Here is a 26,363-nt window from a genome sequence, read left to right on the forward strand (position 1 = left end):
AAGCGTGGAAGCGTGATAGGTTGTCACCTGTGCAATAAGTCCATTCGTGAAATTTCCTCACTACTAAATATTCCACAGTCAAATGTTAGTGGTATTATAACAAAGTGGAAGAAATTGGGAACAACATTAACTCATCCACGAACTGGTAAGCCATGTAAAATAACAGAGCGGTCTCAGCGCATGCTGAGGCACACAGTGCGCAGAAGTCGTCAACTTTCTGCAGAGTCAATAGCTACAGACCTCCAAACTTCGTGTAGCCTTCAGATTAGCTCAAGAACAGTGTGTAGAGAGCTTCATGGAATGGGTTTCCATGGCCGAGCAGCTGCATCCAAGCCTTACATCAAGTGCAGTGCAAAGCATCGGATGCAGCGCCGCCACTGGACTCTAGAGAAGTGGAGATGTGTTCTCTGGAGTGACGAATCACACTTCTCTGTCTGGCAATCTGATGGACAAGACTGGGATAGGCGGTTGCAGGAGAACGGTACTTGCCTGACTGCATTGTGCCAAGTGTAAAGTTTGGTGGAGGGGGGATTATGGTGTGGGGTTGTTTTTAAGGGGTTGGGCTTAGCCCCTTAGTTCTAGTGAAAGGAAATCTTAATGCTTCAGCATACCAAGACAATTTGGACAATTTCATGCTTCCAACTTTGTGGGAACAGTTTGAGGATGGCCCCTTCCTGTTCCAACATGACTGTGAATGTGAATCAGTGCACAAAGCAAGGACCATAAAGACATGGATGAGCAAGTTTGGTGTGGAGGAACTTGACTGGGGAGTCCTGACCTCAACCCGATAGAACACCTTTGGAATGAATTAGAGCGGAGACTGCGAGCCAGGCCTTCTCGTCCAACATCAGTGCCTGACCTCACAAATGCACTTCTAGAAGAATGGTCAAAAATTCCCATAAACACACTCCTAAACCTTGTGGAAAGCCTTCCCAGAAGAGTTGAAGCTGTTATTGCTGCAAAGGGTGGGCAAACCATTTTTAACGCTACGGATCAGGGATGGGATGTCACTAAAGATCATGTGCATGTAAAGGCAGACGTCCTAAAACATTTGGCAATATAGTGTAATATATTTATCTGAAATCTAATCTCTAAAGAATTTTAGCTTGAAGCTAATTTGAAAATATAGGCCACACACTAAAGGTCAGTGTGAGTAAGATGTTCTAAGCGCTGGTTATTTTTATACTGGCAGTGAGAGTTGATTTATGATGGTACCTCATTTCAACTTGAAGCACATCACACTGTACCTGGGTGGATTGGCAGGACACGCAGTTGGTTCTAGTTGCTGCTGGGGACGGCGATGTGATGGTGGAGCTTGGCATGGTAATGCTGGCATGTTCAGAGCAGCAGGGTTATTAGAGTATTCTGACCCCGGCCCAGAGCTCTGGGCATCAGAAAGGCTCCGCTCGATTGCCAGCTGCATGAGCTCATTATCGGACAGGTTGCTATAGAGACTGTAGTCAGCAAATTCCAGGTTGGTTCCTGTGGTACTTGGCATAGACACATGGGCGACAGCCATGATGGACCCTAAGACAACCAAAACATTCATTATGTAATGAAACTGGACTAACGTGTATTATTGCATATTTAATTTGCTTGATTAGGAGATACAACTAAAGGATTTAAAGCTACAATTTGTAAGATTTTTGTAATAAATTATCCAAAAATCACTTGCACAGTGTGATATATTTCCTGCAATTGTGTACTTACAATATCCTAAAAGTTCCCAAAGATTTTTAATTTCAGAGAAATTCCAATTTTTAATAATGGCTCGTCCCTGTCGCCCTGTCCCCCTTGTTGCCTGTCAATGACGTAATATCCGCGTTATCCCTGGTTTCCGTTCGTACTGCTACAGTAACCATGGCGAGAGACGTGGACAACTGCGTTACATCTAGCAGCATGCTCACGCTGTTGTTGTTTCGTTCAAACATTATGGACCATGGCAAGCAGACTTTGGGACAAAAGGAGAACTAAAATGAGGATCAATATCAGCGTGGCGTTTTTGAAATGCCGAGAGCTCCACGTCCGCGACAAACTTCGACTTGACAGAGACGCGCAAATGTACATCAAACTAATCAGTGTTATATAGCTCAACATGATGAAATGTTAGAATATGATCAGTATACTGTAAAACTTAAAATAATTTATTTTCCCAAATCGCCGAACTGCACCGGCTTGTATTTGAGACAGGCCTTTAATTTAGTGTTGAGATGTTGTTCATTGAGTGTAGGCCTAGAGATAACGATCCAAATAGCATAGGCTGATAGACGGAAAGCATGACAGTAGGAGGTTACCAAATCTGTGTTTTTTTTTTACAAATCAGTTAATGTAAGAATTAGCCTACTATATTTCCGTATGTCTAAAGGGGGTCGCACACCAGACGAGAAGCGCAGCGCCACGTCTTTAAAATTCCAAAACATTATTCTCTATGAGTGTACATTATCTCAAATCGTCGTTAATGTATATACTGACTTCACCCTGTGCTGCAATATACATTCACTTTTACATTCATTTACAGAAATCAGCTGCTTGAATGAAAATTGCTGATGTATCGGATTTTCAGGTGATATTCTCAATTCATTCAGTTAACGGACGCTCTGAGGTAAAGTGAATTAAGACTGCAGCAACAATTGTATTTAATTGTACAGTACAGTCATAGCATAGTACAGACAGGATCTTAATTCAATAATATCCTTAAACATAACAATATTGCTGGCCATAAACTGACAAAGTACGCGTCCGGTGTGCGATACCTCGAGTTGTCATAGACGCGACGCGGCGCTGCTTCTACTAGTTGCTACTGCTTGAACTAGTTGCCCGAAACACATCAACAAGAAAGAGTGAAGGCTACCCTGTAAAACAACTGCAATTATTTGATACAAAAGGACCCTATTCATCACTATCATCATCACCGCGATCCTCAACTACAAGTTGGCGAATTCCTCCTCCTCGTCACTCTCCTCCACTTCTCCCTCTCCGGCCTCCGCTAACTCTGCCTGCCTTGCTTGCGCTAACAGCTCCCGCCCAGATGCGCAGGGCTCTCTTGTGTGCGCAATCTGCTCCAAAGAACTGGCTTAAACAGACGATCTGACGGGTTTTAGAAGATTAAATACAACCCGAAACTAAAAAACAGACCGGGCCTCTATTTGAGACCGGCCTTTATTTATCTAAACCTGTAGTCACACCAGGCGTGTAAAAGAGACAGGCGTCTATTTGGGACTCGGCTATTATTTGAAGTTTTACGGTATTATTCTAATGTTGATCTACCTTACTGCTAGTCTCATACAGATAAACTAACACATAGAATAACATTATGACTTTCAACACACTCAAATGCAGTTTAATGTGATAGTGTAGACCAAGTGAAACAGCGCTGCGTTACCTCACAAGTTTAATTTGTCAAATAAACTGACCTGTGTGAGTAGGAATTCAGCACTTGCGGGTAGTTCAATAGAACGAAATGTCCTTATTCCTTTATATCCGCGGGACTCGCGTGTGGCGCTGATATCTGTCTCTTACTAACAATCGCGCCCTGCTTCATACCACAGTCATGTTAAAAAACATGAATGTTTTCACTCATCCATAAACATTATTAGATCCATTCAGCATGATAGCAAGACCCATCATTCCGCTTATCACTGCGTCATCAACCAACGCCTTTGTTATTGTAAGAGGTTAGCGACCCCTAGCGGTGGAAAAATTACATATTGTAGCTTTAAATCTGTCAGATTTTAGGTTTTTTATATTTTTATATTTTTTAACACATTTTTAAAATCTAAAGTTTTATTTGTTTACATTTGTTAATGCACTGTGAAGTAATGAACAAAGAATGAACAAATACACAGTTCTGTAGATGGCGCAGGCTGATAGGTTCTAAAGGCCCCCATATACTTAAAGCGAAATCGAAGAACGAACTGCTATGAAGTCATTTCAAACAAAATCAGGCCAAAACGAACTTTGTGTGGAGTCCAAAAAAAGTTTGAAAAATTTGCGATGGCTGATACGCTTTGTACTACCATTGGTCCATGCCGTGTGCGCTGATGCTCCGCCTTCTTTCACGTGTCTTTTCCATATTTTTCAGTCTTTTCCAGTTCATTTCTCCTCACGAATCAGTTGAGATAAGACGTGACCCATGATTGAAAACATGAACACACTGGAGAGATGCTTTATAGTAGAAAATTAAGTTGTACTTCTGTTTTCTCACTTTTGTTTGAGATTGTGTTTATTTTGTTATTGTGAGGAAAGCTTGCAGCACATATTTACATATTCATCTAACCGTCGCGCTCAGCAGTGTGGGCGGCGTCAGATGTTCGATAACAGTATATTGCTGCTCACATATTTCGAACTTCGTTTTACCCCTAAATAAAGAACGAGAAATAACTTTGCCTTGAGTATATCGGGGCCTTTAGCAATCACATCATTCTCTCTAGGGCACAGCTGATTGGTTCTTGCTGTATCAGGCACAGCTGATTGATTCATGCTGTATCAGTAGCTAATGAGCTCGTGACTCAACCTTCAAATACTTGGTTAGCATTTGCTGTAGCAGTGCAGCGCACTTTCAAAATTCCTCTGAAATTCAACATCTAAGATAAGTGAACAGTCATTGTCGTGCTATATCACTATGCAATATTGCGTGGTCTGCCTTATTAATTCTTCATGAAGTTCATACACAAGGTTTAAAATCATGTGTCATGTTAACAGTCCTGTTTTAATGCTTCGAGTGAATTACTAAGCATATTAGCAGCTAGTATTTGCTATAAGAAAATCGAATATTTTTTTCGTTTGATCAGCAGCAGCATGTAGCCTATAGCAAATTCACATTGCAAGCAAATATTATCAACAGCAATAGCACGCTAGCAGATGTTGTGGTGAAGTATAAAAACACTGTTGTGTCTTGCTTAATTAAATGAGATGAGTCATGTGTTGGCTAACAAGTTGATCATGCAATGTGAACATTTATCATTTCAATATATGAACAAATATTCACTTTAATTACAATACGGAAGTATGCAATCAGCTGAATTGGCATCAGAATTAGTTTTTGGCCATATATACAATCTCACAACTACAGGACAAACTTGTTGGATGCTTCCATCGTCAAAATATTAGTAGGCTAAAGGTAAGTAGATCATCCACCCACATAGCAAACAGTCTTGGCTTGAATGTGGCCTCATGCTGGCACTGCTCCTGTTGGCAGCGGCATGTGTCCTGTCAGCCAAAGCTGGTCCAAGTATGGCAATGCCGGCACAGCATGGATAACAACAAACAACATGAGGGCCGATTGTTGGTGGGAGAACAATGACCCAATGGCCAGTCAAAAGTAGCACAAAAAAAGTCTCAGCCTCAGACGTCACGCCCACGGACCATTGTCTGAATGTCTGATGCATATGGCACACTTTTCTGGAAACACTTCAGGAGTTTCGAAGTCGCGATCTGATTGGTTGAATTCTACAGGATGTCCAGGAGACTTGTGTGTCGGGTTCTTCATCGGTCCGCCTGGAAACAAATGCCGTGACGCCAAAACCCCTCGTGGGAGAAGAAAGCCGTTGTGTTTACAACTGTGACAATGAGCGCTTACCAGGATCAACTAAATGCTGGATTTTCAAAGTTTGTAAAGTTTGCGGCTCCATTGTTGCAGTAAACTTGCACAACCTTCTTGAATGAATAATTTATTAGATGCATGCTGGTCTGTTATTGTAGGGACATCAACATTATATGGTCACACCCCTAAACATGACACGGAACAAAACGAACTGTCATTGGTTGCATGTCAGTCAAACGTCCTCTTGGGTGGTACTTGGCCTAGAAAAGCTGCGATAGAGTCCAGACCTTCTGCCGTCAGTCTGAAAGTCTGGCTACGCGAGACTACCCCAAAAATAGCCCAGTGCTAATATAATTTTTTTCTCCATTGGGTGCCCGAATTCTCCATTGAATTTGTAAGTCTGGTGGGTGTTTTGGGGGTGTTAGATTGGCGAAATTGTATCTACGAAGGTGGAAATTAACTCTTAATTAAGATTTTAGATTAGTCCACTAATGTAGTACACTTGAGGGAGTGAATGAAAATGAGTGAGCGGTCTATTCAGCGTAGTGAAGCCTCTCCTGTCATAAGTCACCTCAGTTTGGACTTTCCCTGCATCTCAATGTCCTTACTATCCATCCTAAACAGTATGTGAGATTAAAAGTGTGTCCCAAAGCATAGTGTGTTGAAAAGAGTATGCCAGAAGTCCCCGGATGGTCTACTATTTCCGGTGGATTTTAAAAGTGTGGATCCGTGCGCACACTAGGCTAATATTAGGCTTGTTTGAGATGAGAAAAATCTGCGCAGAACCGATCACCGGTGATCAGCGCGAGATGCCGGTTAGAAATGTGTCCGAGTGCGGTCCGCCTTGCTCTGATGTCATGCTGACGTATGTTAAAAATCTCTCGCGAGCGCAAGGCGCACGTGTCGGATTCTGCAGTCGAGCGCAGTTGCTCTCCACCGACTGCGCTGATCAAAAGCACGATGGGAAACGACTTGCTGACGACACAGCTTAATCCTCATTGGTTTAAACAACTGTGATGTATTGTTCTCTTTTAAAATGTTTGAAAACTATTTTAAAACTCTAATATCATGTTTTATGTGTATATGCTATGTGTGAATATTCCCAAACTATCTGACAGTGCGATCTCTTTAGGTTATGCAATTTATTTTTTATAAAAAAATCAAATAAATAAAAACACATATGTCTGTATTAAAGAATTTTTTGTTGATAAACATGTATTTGGAATGGAATTAAATAACAAGTACTTTGGGTGTCTTGTTCATTTTATTTATTTTCATATAAAAGCAACAGAACTTGAATTACATCCAGTTTATTAGCAACACTGTGCACGAGCGTGAATCCCGCGATATCCATCTTTGATCTCACAGGTGTCAGATCCACTACGAGAAGAGAGATCTGTCCGGCTTGCCTGCGCTTTTTTCACTCCTCCTCTCACTGCAGCCGCCTACTCTCGCATACATTTCAGGCTAGGCAAGGCCAGAGCCCGTCTACGGAGAGCCTTGGCACTTCCTATTAGCCCCATTGTATCGATCTTGGTTGCAGTTCCATTAGAGTTCCACTGGAGGTGATCGCGGGCGAGTGCAGACTGAATGGGAGTCTATGGGGCTAGACGGCTAAATTTGTCTCTTTCACCCGATTGCCGTTGAGAAATCTCAGATTTTATTGTAGGTTTTGCAAGTTCAACATGGGTTATAGGTTGAAAATTGAATGAACGAGTACTTATGTCCTTTCGATTTCTTACAGGTTGAGTTGTTGTTGCCCATAACACGCTAGCATTCTGCTAATGAACGCTGATTGGTCAGTGGAGGACTGATTACGACCAGAGATACCGCTTGATGGCATCGTGGCATCCGAAGCAGGACCAGAAACAAACAAAACAAAAACTCTTCTAGCACGTGTATTTACCTGTGTCAGCTGTGTTGTCGATGCCTCGAGAGAAAAGAAAGTGCCGAGCGTGAAAGCACCAAAGCGACTGAAGGATTGCCGTCAAGCAGTATCTCTGGTCGTACGATGTGTATGACGTCATTGACATTTTAAAATACTTTTTAAAGCAAATAAGTGACTCTAAAAAATCTAACACCCAGTATGTGTAATTTCTTTGCATCTCCTTTCGAATACAACATTCAAATTACTAGACAAAAAATTCAATCCTGAGAAAAGTGGATTTTGATGGTTTAGCGTCATAGACCTCCATTCATTCTGCACTCGCCTGCGAGCGCCCCCGCATGGACAGAGACGTGTTACTGCAGCCAGTCCAGAAACCGGAAGTAACCAGAGAGTGCCAATTCTCTTCCTATTAGACATTAGGCTTGTTTGAGATGCGCCTAGCCTCGCCTGAAATGTATGCGAGAGTAGGCGGCTGCAGTGAGAGGAGGAGTGAAAAAAGCGCAGGCAAGACGGACAGATCTCTCTTCTCGCAATGGATCTGACACCTGTGAGATCAAAGATGGATATCGCGGGATTCACGATATTCACGCTCGTGCACAGTGTTGCTAATAAACTGGATGTAATTTAAGTTCTGTTGATTTTATATTAAAATAAATAAAATGAACAAGACAAAGTACTTGTTATTTAATTCCATTCCAAATACATGTTTATCAATATTTTTTTCTTCAATACAGACATATGTGTTTTTATTTATTTAATTTTTTTATAAAAATGTAATTGCATTACCCACAGAGATCGCACTGTCAGATAGTTTGGGAATATTCACACATAAAATATACATATAAAACATGATATTAGAAAGAGAACTTAAAGAGAATTATAAAAGAGAACAACACATCACAGTTGTTTAAACCAATGAGCAGGCTTGTTTGAGATGCGCCTTGCCTCGCCTGAAATGTATGCGAGAGTAGGCGGCTGCAGTGAGGGGAGGAGTGAAAAAAGCGCAGGCAAGCCGGACAGATCTCTCTTCTCGTAGTGGATCTGACACCTGTGAGATCAAAGGCGGATATCGCGGGATTCACGCTCGTGCACAGTGTTGCTAATAAACTGGATGTAATTCAAGTTCTGTTGCTTTTATATGAAAATAAATTAAATGAACAATACACCCAAAGTACTTGTTATTTAATTCCATTCCAAATACATGTTTATCAAATTTTTTTTTTCTTTAATACAGACATATGTGTTTTTATTTATTTTCTTTTTTTATAAAAATTAAATTGCATAACCCAAAGAGATCGCACTGTCAGATAGTTTGGGAATATTCACACATAACATATACACATAAAACCTGATATTAGAGTTTTAAAATCAAACATTTAAAAGAGAACAATATAGCCTACATCACAGTTGTTTAAACCAATGAGCATTAAGCTGTGTCGTCAGCAAGTCGTTTCCCATCGTGCTTTTGATCAGCGCAGTCGGTGGAGAGCAACTGCGCTCGACTGCAGAATCCGACAGGTGCGCCTTGCGCTCGCGAGAGATTTTTGACATACGTCAGCATGACATCAGAGCAAGGCGGACCGTACTCGGACACATTTCTAACCGGCATGCATCTCGCGCTGATCACCGGTGATCGGTTCTGCGCAGATTTTGCTCTTCTCAAACAAGCCTAGCATTAAGCTGTGTCGTCAGCAAGTCGTTTCCCATCATGCTTTTGATCAGCGCAGTCAGTGGAGAGCAACTGCGCTCGACTGCAGAATCCGACACGTGCGCCTTGCGATCGCGAGAGATTTTTGACATACGTCAGCATGACATCAGAGCAAGGCGGACCGCACTCGGACACATTTCTAACCGGCATGCATCTCGCGCTGATCACCGGTGATCGATTCTGCGCAGATTTTGCTCATCTCAAACAAGCCTACTCTCTGGCAAGGCGCATCTCAAACCAGCACTTTGGAGGAGGAGCTACAAACGCAAGTGAAAAGTGTTAAAAAAAACTACAAAACATGGCGGATATGCATGACCAACGGTGAGAGGTTTAGATGAAGGTTTGGGTGACTAATCAAAGTTCAACCTGTTAGAAAAATATTTATTTATTGTTATCCGTATTACATTTCATTTGCAATAACAATGTGGACTTTTATAAAGATCCGTTTGGCCATTAACTTTTAAATGCATCATTCTGCACTAATATGAGGAGAGTTCTCTGCATGAAAGACTCGCGACTGCAGATCAAAGTGCTTCTGCATTTCTCTCCGATATGGAAGGAAATGAAATGTGAAGGATTTTATCTTTGACAAGATGATTGACAGGTCAGTTTGCGTGACGGGATGCGTGTGACAGAGAGCAACCGTTAAAAATTGTATGACGTAATAGTATGTCCTAAAGCTTGTCTACTCTTCTGCTACACACTCAGAAGTATGCACTTTTTCTTCACAAAAAGAGTACATACTTTTAGGGAGTAGTATAAGTAGGCGAATTGAGATGCAGCATGCGTTTTGCGTTTGCACCATTTCTCCCTGCCTTGTTTGTTGTCATAGTTACAGATTTGATTTCGTCACTCAGTTCAGGTGTGCGTGTTTAATCATTATTGTTTTCAGTTGTATATCAATTCTTGTGTGTTCTCCTTTGGATTTAGTTGTGGATGTTATTAAACACTGTTTTGAGCTTGAACCTTCTTCTTCGTATGCTTGCTACTACACAACCGTGACAGAAGACACAACCTAGAAGTGATTTACGTGGTGATCTGTTTAAATAATATTTTCCCCTCATCTTGTGTGTTTTTGTGGATTTTATTTTGAGTTTTTCCCCCTCTCATCGTGGATTCTCCCTCATTTCAGTTATTGTGCCTTGAGCATGGAGATCCCTCCCTCGAGGCACATATGGAAGACTTCCTCGACCTTGCTCATCAGTTGAACTTCCCCGACAACTGCCTTTGTTCTTTCCTTTTCATGGGACTCAACACTGTGACAAAGGCTCAGTTGTCTGGGGAGGGTCCTCGAGGGAGCTTCATTGAGAATGTGGAGTTGGTGCTGGTTTCCTGTGGATTATCACTGACCGTCGGACCAGCTGACGACGACGCCAGCCCCACTCCAGATCCAGTGCCCAGTCAGATACCATCCCACTGCGAGGAGCAGCAGCACAAGCCCACCACAGACAATGAGTCCGAGTCCACCTCAGCCGTGATGTGTGAGCCAGCGCCAACAGAAGCGACCGAGCAGAACATCACCTTAGCTGCGTGTGTCTGACCAGGTCAGGTGTGTGACCCGACTGCACCATCTATTGCCGTGGGAGTCCTTTTGGAATACGAGTGTATGGAAGTGAGCGAGCATCTACTGGACTTAATGAACATTTATTTTGCGTTTTAAAAAAAGAGGATTCCCTACCTCCTTTGATTCTGCCTGAATCCGAATCATCATCATCATCATCATCATCATCAGACCTGTTGCCCCCAGCCTCCCTCTTCCACCTCCTCCCCAAACTGCTACAATGGATTTAATGTGTTCTGTCAATTCCTGTGTTTCTCTTTAGTCTCCTCTCCTCAGCCACTTCTGCAACCCATTCATCGTTTTCTCCCATCAGCCCCTCAGTACCACGTCAGCCTTCTCTCAGTGGTGTGGCTCCGCCCATCCTCAGGCTCTGCCTCTGCCCTCCAGATCCCTACTTGCATCTCGGGGGGTAATCACTGCGGTTCCGTCATGGCGCCAAGGTCTTTGGCATCTTCGTCTGCGTGGTTGGCTTCTTCTCCAATGTCACCGTCACCTCTGCTCGTTCCTAAGGTGGCGTCAGAACTCTCTCCACTACGGCTCCTCCCTCCAGCGACATCGCCATGGATCACAGTTCTGGCTGTGGCCTGGCTCGCCTCCCATCTGTCCCTGCTCAAGGCCATTCCCTGGATCACACCACCTGCACCACCCTGGACTTTCCGTTTGATCCCTCTCCCGGACTCTCGTCCTCAACCTGAGCCTCCTCCAGGCTTGATTTTATAGATAAAAAATAAAATGTTTTTAGATTCTGTGTTATTTTGGGCTAGATAAGGCTCAGGTATGGCTCAGTTTTGGGGTTTCTGGTTAAAGACTGTGAATCGGTACCAATATTAAAACTTGTTCTGGCCCAGTCCAGGGCTAGTTAATGCATGGCTCTTGTCTTGTATTGAGATCTGGGCCACCCAAGGACCATAATTCATTGCTGTATGTGGGCAGAGCAAAAGCTGGTTGTGTGGACAGGAGTTGGGCCAGAGAAAAATTGCTATCAAGAACGATAATTAATAGTGTCAAGGCAGGTTTCCAGGTTTCCTCAAACGAAAGCAAGAGCACCCTCAGTTAATACTGTAATAATATCATACTGGTGAAAAAGATTTGTAGAAAACAGTGCGTATTGTGTTTGCACTCCTGAGAATGTCAGATTTTTCTATTTGTGGTGTGTTTTGCGAATATTTGCTAAGAAACGAAATTTATGAGACCTTTCAAATATGAAATTTAATTGTAAGCTTTTTGAACAGCTTTGGAGAATTTGATGTTTCCCCATTCAAAGAGATAGGAGTTGTCCTTGCATAACTTCTGCCTGAGAGGCATTTCAAAGTTGGCTGTCGAGTGAAATGACTTGTCTTAAAGGGACTAATTTGCTGCGCATCAGTTCAGAGTCATGCATGCATGCCCCGTTCATTCATTCATTGCTCCAATGGCACATTCATTACCGCTAATGCCGTAAACTAATTAGCAGAGTGTTTTTATAGCATTGAAATGAATGTAACTGTATAAAACAAGTATTAAAACCAAGCGTCGTGTTTTGCATTCCATTCAGAAATAAATTACAAAGCATTTAGGCTAAACAGCAGCAGCAAGCATTTATGTAGTTGCTGTGAGAATACAGCAACAAAGCATTGTGGACATGAAAAAACGTTTAATTTGTACACGCATTCAAACATAATAGATTTCTCAAAATATCTTTTATAGAAGAAAGAAAGTCATACTGGTTTGGAAAGACATGAGGATGAACTAATGTCTTACATTAGTCACCCAAAAACATTAATTTTTGGGTGAACTAACCATGTTAAGTTTATATATCTTAACACAATAAGATATATAACAATCCAAAGCAAACAACAAATAAAAAAGCTTACCCCCTAAAAAATGTTTTTCCCCTTCCTTAACTCAGTCAGATTTCCAAACAGAGAATTTTTGTTGTTGTTCTTCCCCAGTGTCGCACTTGACGCTTGCACTGGGACTTGTTTAGTTCTCTGCAGAGAGGCCTTTGACTGTCACCCCACACCAGGCTGTTTAGAGAATGTTATGGAGAGGACACGTGACGTGTGCTAAGATTATCAACCTCTTAGCTAATACTGTTCTTGAGGAGTAGCAGACCTGCAGTAGATTACAAAAAAAAAGTCTGTGGGCTCTGCTCTGAATACAGCAGAAATGTGCTTCCAGAAATATATTATCTGAAAAGACCCAGTATAATATGGATTTATAAAGATAATAAAACAAATTTCTCTTAGTAATTTAAGACTCTATGATGTAGCTGTAAATAATGTTAGAACTTACCTTCATACAATGGCTTTGTCTAATGAAGCCTTTATTGCCTAACTGGGTTCAATTGTAAGGCTGTTTTTGCTGTGTTAGGTTACAAGTGCGTCAAGGCTACGAGACAAAAGGGACATGGGATTGCATTGTGTGAATACCTTATTCCTTATTTATAGGTAAAGCTGTTATGTTAATGTCAAGCACACATAATCAAGGTTATAAACTCACATCATATTTTTGTTTGGGCTGATGTAACAATTTAACCCTTTTTAGTTGCCATTTTGGATAATGGATGAATAATTTGACAAACATTATCAAGAAGCAAGAAGTTTGAGTAACATCCACTACAGCCACGGTAACATCCATGGTCAGTCTGCAGATTTGCACTTTTGCATTTGTGTCCCCTTGTTTTATTACAAGGCCTTTAATGGGCCAGAAATGTCTTGGTTACTATTGCAATCTCCGTTCCCTGACGGAGGGAACAAGACGTGTTGTCGAATGCTGACAATAGCGGTCACACTAACATGAGCAGGCATCCACTCATTCAGGTTTGTGCTGAGGAGTCGAGAGTGTGTCCCTGTCCCTGTGGAAAAGTGCACAATTGCTGAACTGATTTACGAGGTAACCAGATGGGAGAAAGAACAATACAGAGACCATTAAAAACTAGACTTTTATGCATAGGCTGGCAAAGGGGTGGCCAAGGCTACTTTAGGGGCTCCATAGAGCGTGAAAGAATATTATGTGTAATAATTACTTATTTTCATTGTTTTGACCCATGTAACGTATCCTAATAAATAAGCTGCCAAAATTTTAGATAACAGTAAAATTTCACGATTTCACAATTCTTGGTTCCAACCACAGCAAAAACTACAAGCCTAACTAATATAAATGTAAAACATTATTGTAGAAAAGTGACCCAGCAGTAATACAATAATAATAATAAAATAATAAACAGTGCTAAGAATTAAGTGCTTGAAGTTTTTCAGGTGAAACAGTAATTCAGGTACAGAAATTGAATAATCACACGTAAAATAGCATTGCATAATCTTCACTGTATAAATTAAATATAGATTAATCCTTGTTAAAGCTACAAAAGTTATTCACTCAAGATCAGTGAGTGATTTTTTTTTTTTCTTTTGTTCTTTGATTAACTTCAATGACACAGACAGCAGCAGGTAGGCTTTATTAGGCTATATTATCCAATATATTGATGCAGTGACTGCGACAAATCAGACACATTATTATTTGTTACATGTAACAAATAAGCTTTAAATCCTACTATTAGTAATGAACCATCACCCGAAAAGAGCCACTAGAGCAGAGAAGGCCTCAGTCACCAGGGCTTCCATCAGATAAGACACATAAAATGTGAAAAGCAAGGAAAGACACATAGCCCTTAAACAGACTTTCCTGTATTCATTTATAGACAATTATTTATATAAATGACCATGCATATCCCAAGGACAGGTATCTATTATTACTATATATTGTCTCTTGTATTGTATTTTGTTCTATGCCTGCCTTATGATAGAATTATTAAATAATGTACCCTTTTCCTACTCAGTCAAAAAATCACTCGAGACATGTACATCCATGTATATGATTTCACTTTATGATCATTCTTTTATAGTGTTTTGCCTATGTATTAATCCCTGAATACATAAAAGTGTTACTCGATTATTCAAGATCATATGTTTGGTATCTACGAATTTGGATTTTAAAGACCTACGTGATCGTGCATATTATATGTTGAAACCTATGCAACATATTAGTATTCCAAGAATCTTTAATAGTTTCTTAATCAGCACCCAATCCAGTTACATATGCAAAATATCTGCTTAAGGCAAAGGATCGTTAAATGTTTCCTTCCGAAAGCTTAGGCTAACATTGGCTCACTGACCCATGGAAGTAGGACCTCCACACAGAGTTAGCTCTGTCAGAGTGACCGCCCGCTCTCTTCCCTCTTCTCTGCATCTTCTGTGTGCTGTTCTGCATGGCCTCTCCAGCGTGCCGGCAGGCCTCAATCTACAACCAACCATGTGCATACTCGGGAGAACTCTCTCCCAACTATAACAGAATCAAACTAACCACGCAAGTTATTCCGTAACTCACAGAATCATCAAGACCCTCTTCCGAACAACAGACTGCTTCAACTGCAAAGGCAATTCAAGTATTGAATATTTTAACTAAACAGAGGTTTAGGACAAGGTGTTTTGAAATCAGAGTCTTTTCATATGGTTAAATGAATGAATGAATGAATGAATGAAAGAGGCATTTATATAGCGCTTTCATATGTACTACTGTACACCCAAAGCGCTTTACAATCATATCAGGGGATCTCTCCTCAACCACCACCAGTGTGCAGCATCCACTTGGATGATGCGACGGCAGCCACAGTACAACGGCGCCAGTGCGCTCACCACACACCAGCTATAGGTGGAGAGAGGAGAGAGAGTGATGGAGCCAATTCAATGGAAGGGGATTATTAGGAGGCCATAATTGGTAAGGGCCAATGGGTGGAATGTGGCCAGGACACCGGGGTTACATCCCTACTCTTTACGAGGAGTGCCATGGGATTTTTAATGACCACAGAGAGTCAGGACCTCGGTTTTACGTCTCATCCGAAGGACGGTGCTCTTTGACAGTATAGTGTCCCCATCACTATACTGGGGCGTTAGGACCCACACAGACCACAGGGTGAGCACCCCCTACTGGCCTCACTAACACCTCTTCCAGCAGCAACCTGTTTTTTCCCAGGAGGTCTCCCATCCAGCTACTAACCAGGCTCAGCCCTGCTTAGCTTCAGTGGGCAACCGGTCTTGGGCTACAGGGTGACATGGCTGCTGGCATAAATTACTCTTGTCCATAACTTCATTCCCTGTTTCTGTTTCCGGTTTCATTCTGTCACTTTCCATTTTACCCATGTGTGTATGATTGTGTGTATGTGTTTGTTTAAAGTAGTTGTGTTGGTTATTTAGTTTAAAAAAACTTGTGCACAATACATATTGGGTTCAGAATCTCTGCTTGCAACAAAGTCAATTTAACGATTCCTGATCTTGCTACACACTCTAAGTGCTGTACGTGCTAAGAAAGAATAATTTTTCTGTGGCCATGAAATACCCTTTTCTTAGAATTTATAAATAATCAGTACTGAGTGTACGCTGGATTAACTGATTAATTGATTGTAACATTAATTTAGCTATATCAAGTTAATCTGATTAACTGAATCAAATATTCATAATTAATCATAACAAGTTATGATTAATTTTTAATATTTCCCATTTGAGCTAATTTGCTACATTACACATCTGATTTCTTTCTCAACTGTTTACATTCGGTTATGACTATGACTATAGATACTGATACTATAGTCAGTATCATGACTATGATACTGGTACTCGCCAAGACGGCTATTTTGCCATACTTTTATGTGTATTTGTCCATTTAAGCACAAGAAGGGTATTTGTGCGCTCTCTGTGTGTGCGCTATGGATGAAGCGCCATATGCCTCACACCAGAGGCATTGCATTCTCAAGTTCAAGGTGGCAATGTAAAACAATGAATCAGTCACCATAGAGGCAAAAAGTTCACTTTAAGAATGAAAAAAAGTGGCGTTGATGTGTTTTGCTCTAAAAGCTGCCCGAACGGAAACAGAAAGGACAATCTATATTATATCTCTCCAAAAGCAAAGACTTTATAAAAACACAGAAATAAAAATATTGAAAAATGTCTGTACACACTCTTTCAGCCTAGGGTGAATTGATTATGCCCTCTGCAATGAGCAGACAACGAGTGTGACCTCAGCGGTCATTGTGCAGAGGCAAGATGTGTTTAATCGCCTTGGCCTGCTTCTTTACTGCCGAGAACTGCTGGGCAAAGTCCTTGACAGTGTTGCTGAAGAGGCCACCCTGTAAGATGAAATCGAGAAAGTGCACTTTGTCGACCTCCCTCATCTCACTAAGATATGACGTTCCCAATCGCCACCTGCATTCTCCGTAGCCTGCGACTCCACCTGCACTGCAGCTCATGTCTGAATTTCAAGAATCATTGCCACATGTATAATATTTTTTTTGTCAGTATATAATTGCATGCTGTTTTTAGACTTTTAGTCGCTGATATGCTGTAATTAAAAATAATATTGATTAACTGTTGCTCTTTTTGTTTAGACACTATTTATTATGGTTGTGGTATCTAGCCAACCCTGATACCCATTGAATACATAAACTATTTGAAAGAATGGTATTTAAATTGTATTAGGTTTATTAGATCTCTTACATGCTGCAACCACTGTAGGATAGTTTATAGTCCCTGTTTGTTTACTTTCTCACATTGAAACCTGCACCCTGCAACGACCACAACAGCCCTGAATGTCAACCTAGAAATAGGTTTTAAATAAATATAGCTAAGCAGTGATTATCAGGGTCCAAGCACCACCGGTATAGACCAAAACCACTTTTTGCACCAGACTGTAAAAAAAAATTTCTGCTGTAAAGTTGGCCATTTTAACATATGGGACTCACTCGCTTTTGCAGCCTGTCTCTAGCGGACATTCGATGAATTGCAGTTTAAGTCTCTTCCGTTGGTTTCAAGAGAGAAACAGGAAGGTTGCCGCTTGGTTCTAACTCTATAGCGGTTTGCCTGAGCATACAATCAAATGTCTTTTCCAACAAATTTTTGCATCTGTCTATGTGCGCATTTTAGTTTTTTTGAGCGGCTGTGTACGCGCAGTGCTTTATCATGAAAACATTATGAATGGCGGCAATGCCGACGTATATAGCAGATAGCGCAAGCAGCACAATACCCTCTCATGAGAACAGCGGCACAGCTGGGGACTATCATAGCAAGGCAATGAACGGCGGCAACACTGACCTATATAGTGATTAGTGTAAACCACACCATACATCTTATAAAAGCAGCGGTACAGCGGGGGATTGATCATAAAAAGCAACTGAATGGCAGCAGCATCAGCATTTACATTTACATTTACATTTAGTCATTTAGCAGACGCCCTTATCCAAAGCGACTTACAAATTAGGACTAAGTTCAGCGAGTCATCATAAAGAGGCAAAAGCAACAACAACGCAGGAAGTGCTCAAAATACGAAGTTCAGGTATTATTCAGAGTAGCATAAGCCTGATAAGTGATGTTTCAAAGGGAAAGGATTTTTTTTTTTTTTTTCTATAAGGTTAAGTGCTCACGGAAGAGATTGGTTTTCAGCTGTTTTTTGAATGTTGTCAGGGAGCATTCATAATGGGAATGTAAGCAACACTACACGTCCTAATCAATACAACGGCACAGTCGATGTATACATATGAAGTCATTGAGTGGTGGGAGTGTTAGTATAGACAGCACTACAATCCATTATTGAAAACAGTGACTTAGTGTTTATACAGTAAAGCATCATGATCCCATGGAGGCTGAGGCTGCATGCTCGACTGTTTGTATACGACAGCTCATGTCCGCCTGGGAGCTCGATGGATCCCACACAGGCGTTGCAAATCTTTTTGAGTTCTCGCTGAAACGCTGAATAGGGAACGGTGAAGAAGCATCATCCACTTGAATCAATGTCTTGACGGCGAAAAAGAAAGGCTTCTGACTTGCGTTGTGTGGAGGAGAATGATTCTAAGGAGATGTTATTCTGCACCATCTTATATAGGGAGTGATCCCACCCCTGATTCGTGCTCTTGAACGCCATTGGCCATTGCAATGCAACAGCGTTGTTCCAATCAGGCTTCAGTATTTCTTGGAGAAATGTGTTTCCCCATAGCGTCAGTTCTGACGCAATGTTGAGAGACCAATATTGAAAGGGAACACCACAAACTTACAGGAATACTGCCGAGTTACACAAAGCTCTATAATATGACAGGTTACATCAATGTTAACTAATTTACAAAACAAATGTACAATACCTACACTGTGTACAGTAAATCTTCATGATATTACAGCAGCGTAAGAAAACATCACATAATATTTCATTGTGTTTACAGCAGATTAAAGGCCAGAAATATCCACTTATAGTCACATTATAAAAAGCCTTAAAGTGCAAGTAAATTTGGTTATGCAAATAAAATTACATATTGCTAGAAAGCCAGCCCTTCATATACTGGCTTTGCTTGTGTGATAGTTCTGACTTTTAATACTGTATTTGTCCTATTTACATTTTAATATTATTCTATTTACATGTACAAACATGTATTGAGAATTCCGTACAAATAAAGTAATTATGCCAAATGGTGTCTATTTTCAGATCTCAAGTTTTTAAATCTGTGATTACCCTATGTCTGTAACAAAAGAATTCAAATCAGCAAGTTCTGTAAACAATTCAGATTGGTATGACGTTCATCACAGGATATCCTCAAATGATTATTATTATTCATAACTCAAAAACTTGATTAGGCTCCCTGGTAGAGGAAGAGAATTGATTCGCCTCAGTCTGGTGATTCCCATTCGCTGACGAATCTTGAGTCTGCACAGATGCATCAGTGTGCAAGGAAGAACTGAAATAGAGAGGTTTCAGTTTTTCATTTTTAGTTCCAATTATTTAATTGCACATCAATAATTTTAGACTTTAGAAAGACTTTCTTACCTGTTTTTTCTTTAATATGGGCCCATTCTTTGTAGCTGTCTAGGTACTCAGTTATTCTAGAGCAGAGTTTAACATGACCCACATAGTCAAGAAACATGTTTATGATGGGTCCCGCCAATTCGCTGACTGAGGGAGGAGAGATTATCTCACAAAACTGTAAAAAAATTAAAATAAAATTAATTTGATTTGACAGAAAATAGTAAAATTATACAATTGAATATAGAGTGTAATAAATATAAGATTAAATTCTATATTTTATTTTATAAAATATAATGAAACAATTATATAAACTTACAGACAGTTTTATTCTAAATGTTTTTTTTAAATACAGTGAAATCATCTCATAAAAAATCTGCACCTGTACACAGTATTCTGATGGTTCGTCATTCAAACAATATATTCTTTCATGTCCATTCCGTCTTAGTTTTATGGGGGGATGAGGATTACTGCCATATTTACAGTTAAAACATGATAGTGCATCGCAGCCATTGTCCAGCAGATACTTCATCATCAACATGTGCCTTATACAGAAAGCCAAAACCGCTGGGAAGTTGGTGGGATGAGTTGGCAGTAGGGCATTGACATTAGCACCATGCTGTACCAGTAAGGTCACCATTTCCATACTTCCCTTCCTCACAGCCACTAGCAGGGTGTTGAAAATGTCCAGGTTGGGGTTAGCACCTGCTTCTAACAGCATAGTAGCTGCCTCAATGTTCCTGTTTGCCACAGCCGAGTACAGAGCCGTGCTGCGACGATCTTCATGCATTTTTGACCAGTCATCTGACAGCGTGGCATTGACGTCATATCCACCCTCAATCAACGTTTCTAGAACATCATCTCTGTTACTTTCTGCAGCAAGATGAAGAGGACTGATGCCGGAGTATTTCACTTTGGCTATGTTAGTTCTTGGGATTAGTATGGCAACAATGCTGAGGAAGATGAGAAAGAGAGGTATTTATTTCTTAATGAATAAAATTCTTCAAGGTCATTTTCAATATAATCAATAACTGAGATGCCAGTTACGTGTGTATGAAATGAGCATGAGTCTGTGGCGTAATAGAAGATACACGGAAGTAGAGCCAGTTACTGATGAGTGTACTTTTATATTGCTGCGGACAATGGTGAGTATACTATAGAGTGCAGTCGGGTTCCAGAAGTAAATATCCCATTTATTTTCTCCATATAGGGGACTTTAGATTTTTAATGAAGAATTATACATTTTGAAAGACAGACCTACTATGAGCTCCAAGGCTATTAATCAATGGTATATGCTTTTGTTAAAGTCATCAGTTCACATTATTTCAACTTATTTTTGTCAAACAGCCATGTTCAGCAGTGGAATTCCTGGTGAAAAACTACATTGATTGAACATTGAACATAGCATGATTCTGCAAAGAAAGCTCCACCAATCAGATTTCAATCAGATTTGGAGCTTTCAATCAGAACCAATCAAATTTACGTAATCTCAAGAGCTATGTGTAATAAAGATAAACATGGGATGTACTTATCAGTGATGCGCGGGTTGATCCGAAATGAGCGGGTGCCTGCGGTCACCCGCGGTTACCCGCGGTTACGAGTCATCCAAAAATATTTTTAATGATATTCGGGTCGCGGTCGGTCGGGTCGTTTGAAATAAAGATGCCAATTAAACCTTTGTAATTTATATAGTAGTATAGAGAGCATAAGCGGAGTGGAGCGGTGAGAATCTTCGCTCATCGCTCACGGAACTGTCCACCCCTCCGCTCCCCCGCTCAAAGCTACATCAGGCCGCTCCGCTCATTATCGCTCGATCAGCGCTCAACGCAGTTTGATCCGCGCTCCACTCAAATCGCCCCCCGCTCGCTCCAAAAAGGGGAAAAAAAATCTACATGTAGCCTATATCACTGTAGCTTAGACCACAGCCTTACCTCCTAAAGAACTAATGAGCAACAACAACATTTTTCAAATAGAAATGTTTTATTTCAAATGACAAATTAGGCCTATGTAAGAAGGAATATAGCCTACACAAAGTCCTGTAAAATTAAACGAATAAATGGGCCTAATAATATGAATAACAATTATATAAACAAAAATATAGCCTACATAAAAATTTTACTATTAGGCCAGAATTTTGATAAGTTAACTTTTGTGCAACGCACACGATTAAAATTTAAATGGGCTTATATCCATTGTACACACAAACTGCTGTAAAATAAAACGAATAAATGGGCCTAATAATATAAATATGAATAACAATTATATAAACAAAAATATAGCCTACATAAAAAATTTACTATTAGGCCAGAATTTTGATAAGTTAACTTTTGTGCAACGCGCACGATTACAATTTAAATGGGCTTATATCCATTGTACACACAAACTGCTGTAAAATAAAACGAATAAATGGGCCTAATAATATAAATAAAATTTATATAAACAAAAATATAAAATAAATATACATAAACGTTTTAAAAGTAGGCCTAGGCTAAATTAACTATTAGGACACCATTCTTATAACTGAACTTGTGCGCAGCGCGCAGGATTAAAATTTAAATGGGCTTGTATCAATTGTTTGCATTTTACGCTGTATTTAATTTAGGCTACACTTTAAGTTACCGTATTCAATTTGCTAACCTTTTGCTTTCTTCCCAGCGTGTTCACATATCACACTGCATGTTTTCGAGAGATGTGTCTTTTTAGATTCCAAAATTAATCTTTAGGCCTACTGACTGAAACGATGTCGTTTTCTTCTACCACATAATAGTTAGTTTTACACCTGTATGACTTCTTATTTTCCTTTTTGAAGTAGCCTACTTTTTGAACTCCATTATTGAGCCGAGTTTTGACTGAAAATAGAATCCATCTTGCAGTCATCAACAGTAGACTGAGTCAGGCTTGACTGAGCATGCTTCAGAATCTTGGTGTGCGCGGAGCGAAATTGGAGCGGGAAATAGGGCGACGCTCCATCCTTTTAAAAATGCCGCTCTGCGTTCTGTCCAAGATCCGCCCGCTTGCTCCCGCTGCACTCCGCTCACATGCAATTTTCTATGAAATACATAGGCCTACACTTTATTGGCTGAATAACTGGCGCGAAGATGACGCACGAGCTCAGTCTGCAGGTAGAGATGGAGGCGGCAAGAGAAAAGGTGAAGACTGGGGAGTGGAAGCTCCGCAAATACACAAACAGAAAGAGCAAAGTTGCCGAAATAATGAAAGATAATGACCAAAGTGCTGGCTTTGTCATGTGTATTTCTTGCTATGCATTTACTAGCCTACTTTTAAAAAATGCGGGTCAGGAAGCGGGTCGGGTACAATATTTTCTTTCTTTTTTTTTGCGGTCCGAGTTGCGGGCGGGTTAGTTGAAAACGTCGGTCGGGTCCGGGTTGTTTATACATTGACCCGCGCATCACTGGTACTTATATAGTGTAGTAGGCCTACTAACCTCTCATGACCGTTCTTTGCTGCAATATGAATAGGAAGTAATCCAGCTTTGTTGGCTTTGTTAACATCAGCTCTTTTCTTCAAGAGGATCTCAACAACTTCATCATGACCATTCTTAGAAGCCTCAAACAATGCAGTTGCATCATCATTTGCCTGGGTATTAATATTACCTCCTAAAGAATAGGTAACTTGGTTAATGCTACTAGATTAAAGTAAGTAATAGATTTTTTCTCTTGTCTTACCTTACAAAAATCCGTACCTTTACAAATTAGGAAGTTAAGCACGTCGACAGCATCACACTGAGCAGCTGTAAACAGGCTGTCAATGCCATAAACATTTTTGGCCCACAGCTTTGCCCCTGCTTGTACCAATATCTTACAAATCTCTAACTTCTTGTTCCTCACTGCTTCATGTAGTGGAGTACCACCTTGAATACAGGTTTTGGTTGGTGATGCTCCAAATCTCAAAAGAAGCTCCACAATCTCTTCATTAGGTTTCTCACATGCTGTAAAAAAACAACAGTGATGGTTCAGACCTCTTTCTGGTCATATGTGCAGTTGTTGAGAGATATCATGCTAAACATATGTTTACCTTTGTGCAGTGGTGTCTCCCACTGGTTATCTGCAATGTTAGGATCAGCTCCTTGCTCTAAGAGGTGCAATACACAAGAAACATGTTTGCGACCCACTGCCAGAATGAGCGGTGTCTGTCTTGTGTTTGTTTGTTTGTTGATTGTATCTGGTCTGGCTGTGGGAGAGATGGGATACAACTGTGATTTTGAAGAATGGGATTCTGGACTGGACATGAATCTGAATTGATTCACTCATCACCTTTGAGCAAAATCTTGAGGCACTCGATATGGCCATAGTATGCAGACTCATGAAGCGGTATCCAACCATCTAGATTGGGTTCATTGATATTTTTAGATTTGGAATTAATGATTTCTTGTACAGCCATTGCATCTCCTCTCCAAATGGCTGAGAGAAAAGGGTCTATATCACTGAAAGAACAAATAAGAGAATCTTAAGAATAGGACTGTTATCTCAATGGATGAGATTATGAGCATGATATTGCTATTGTCACTATTGACCTATTTTTGTAAGTTACAACGTTGCGCCAGTAGGTGGCGACAAGTGAGTCATTCATTCAAACAATTAGTTCAAAAACAATGATTAATTCATGAAGGAAACAATACAGTATGCCATTCATTTATGCATTTTGGAAAAGCAATGATGTACAAATTAATGAGAAATATTGTGTCTGAAATGTAAGTTACTCAATATTAACCTGCTAATTGGGGTTATGCGGAACATACTTCCGGGTTCTACAAAACGGGTATAACTACTTCCGGTCGTCAGCTACTGAGGTAAACACAGCGTAGGAATGGCGACCTTTTATAGCCAGTGTTTACAGGAGCTACCCATTCTATCCATTTCAGATGTACATCGTATTGCCAAACAGACGTCCAGAGCCCCGAGTACTCCATTAGATAAAGGATTTACGTTTTTACGCCTCCTCATTTATTCATGATTATGAAGGTATGTCAGTTAGTATATGTAGCTTTTGCTAATGGCACCCGATGTAGAGTTAGCTAACTATCAGTAAGTTAGTTTAGACTTAGTATGCTAGCAGTAGTTTAACCTTTTATATTTGCTTGCAGACGATTAAAACAATCAAATGAAGACTGCATTTAATTTTTTTTTATACAAATTTTTTTTCTGATACTTAAGCATTCGAGACATATTAATTAAAACAGAAATAAGATTTGTATTCTAAAAAAGCGAAAAATAAGTTACCTCAGAGATCACCTACCGCTGCAGATGCGTACTGAAGTGCAAACCGGAAATGCTTATACCTGTTTTCCGGTTCGAATGTTGGGCGTTCCGCATAACCCCTATTGAACTGTTGTACAAAAGCAGTATTGCACTCGCAATTGTGCTGTTGGTCTTAATATCAGTAATAGGTCGCTGCTAATCGGAACAACAGCACACACACAAATTGAATGAGATCTTTTCTCCCACTCACTTCACATTCTCCACAGTGACCTGCAGGTGTCCATTGTGCCTTGTCCAGGCAATCACCTTGTCTTTGTCCTTATTGAAGAAATGATCTTGTGTACACATTCTCTCACTGAAAGGAGGGCAGCAATAAAGTTTCATTATATAGAGATGTAAAAGTAATTTTTTGAATGTGATTGTTTACTTGAAGCAAAGTTGTGCATAACAAGATGAAAAATCAAAAAAAAATCACCTGGGTGGGTTTGCTGAGTTAGGGTGAAATCGTGGTTGTTGTGTAGGGACAGCTGGCTCTGTGTGGGCATGCAGTTGTCGATTCTGCCGTGGAGTTAAATTTGCATCAGCTAGACTTCGTTCAATAGCTATCTGTAGCAGCTGTTCTTCAGACAAGTGTGCATATGCACTGTAGTCCTCTAGTTCTTCATTTCTTGTCCTTGGAACAGCCATGGCTGCTGCCATTTTGCACCTGTGATAGTAAAACGCTCAGAAATGTAAACCCCGAAAAACATTCAAATATCGTAGGCCTAGTTATAATCAATCAAACTGTCAAGACAAATTAGCTTCAAAATACCAAAAAAAAAAAAAAAAAAAAAAAATCGCATAAACATAAAAAATAATAATAAACATAAAAAAAAAATGCACACAAGGTCCCTTACATCTTAGGTTTCATAAGTCCTAACATCAACATTATAATTCATTACTATAATAAGTAAGAAGTCCACCTACCTTTCTGCAGAATATCAACAATTATTAATGTGTGCATGTAGTTCTCCTCCTTCTTCTGTACGGCAGTTGCTGCTGCTTGCTTTATGAAGAGTCTGATTTTACGTCATGATGTAAACAAAACTGAAAATCTTATAAATATATCTGCCTGGCTTGCATGTGATTCATTATATCATATCTGGCCTAGATGTGACATGATCTTCTTTGCTTATGGGCCAAGAAACGGGAAGAGCAGAAGAACTAGTATCGGATTGGTTTACTTTGATTTGAAACTGGTAAAATCACCTTTTCCCTGAACTAGAAAATAACATTTAACCACAAATTGAATAAATTTGCTATAAATCAAACTTTGCAGCACTGGACCTCATTCAGTAGCCTAGTTAAATGTGCAAAAACAGGAATATAATATGACTAATTATAAATGTGTTTCCTGCTTATGTGAAATAATGGCTGTTTTTATTTGTATATTGTATTTGAACATTATACTCTATAATAAACTGTGCTGTAAAGATGTACATTGTGTCCTATGATGACCACTATACAGCTTTCTACATGCATTAATTACAAATTTACTGTCACATTTCTTCATGCGTAGATATCAGTATGTGCTCTATGCTTGAGTGACCCTATTTTCAGAGACAGCTGTCTCTGAACGGTTGAATGTGCAG

General features: G+C 40.1%; 1 protein-coding gene across 1 annotated transcript in view; it reads right to left on the reverse strand.

Moving 5' to 3' along the window:
* Positions 1-25,848, reverse strand: part of asb2a.1 (ankyrin repeat and SOCS box containing 2a, tandem duplicate 1) — a 36,629-nt gene extending 10,781 nt beyond the window's left edge. The window contains exons 1-11 of the mRNA XM_082147780.1: positions 25,699-25,848; positions 25,208-25,438; positions 24,983-25,087; positions 23,788-23,957; positions 23,549-23,704; positions 23,217-23,462; positions 22,959-23,130; positions 19,896-20,466; positions 19,538-19,691; positions 19,332-19,448; positions 1,248-1,527 (exon numbers count right to left, since the gene is read on the reverse strand). Coding sequence (XP_082003906.1) covers positions 1,248-1,527; positions 19,332-19,448; positions 19,538-19,691; positions 19,896-20,466; positions 22,959-23,130; positions 23,217-23,462; positions 23,549-23,704; positions 23,788-23,957; positions 24,983-25,087; positions 25,208-25,431 — 2,195 coding nt within the window. The 5' untranslated portion in view covers positions 25,432-25,438; positions 25,699-25,848. The remainder of the gene's footprint in view (positions 1-1,247; positions 1,528-19,331; positions 19,449-19,537; positions 19,692-19,895; positions 20,467-22,958; positions 23,131-23,216; positions 23,463-23,548; positions 23,705-23,787; positions 23,958-24,982; positions 25,088-25,207; positions 25,439-25,698) is intronic.
* Positions 25,849-26,363: the final 515 nt, after the last annotated feature.

This window comes from Leuciscus leuciscus (assembly GCF_965113295.1).
Source record: "Leuciscus leuciscus genome assembly, chromosome: 19".
Taxonomy (NCBI): Eukaryota; Metazoa; Chordata; class Actinopteri; order Cypriniformes; family Leuciscidae; genus Leuciscus; species Leuciscus leuciscus.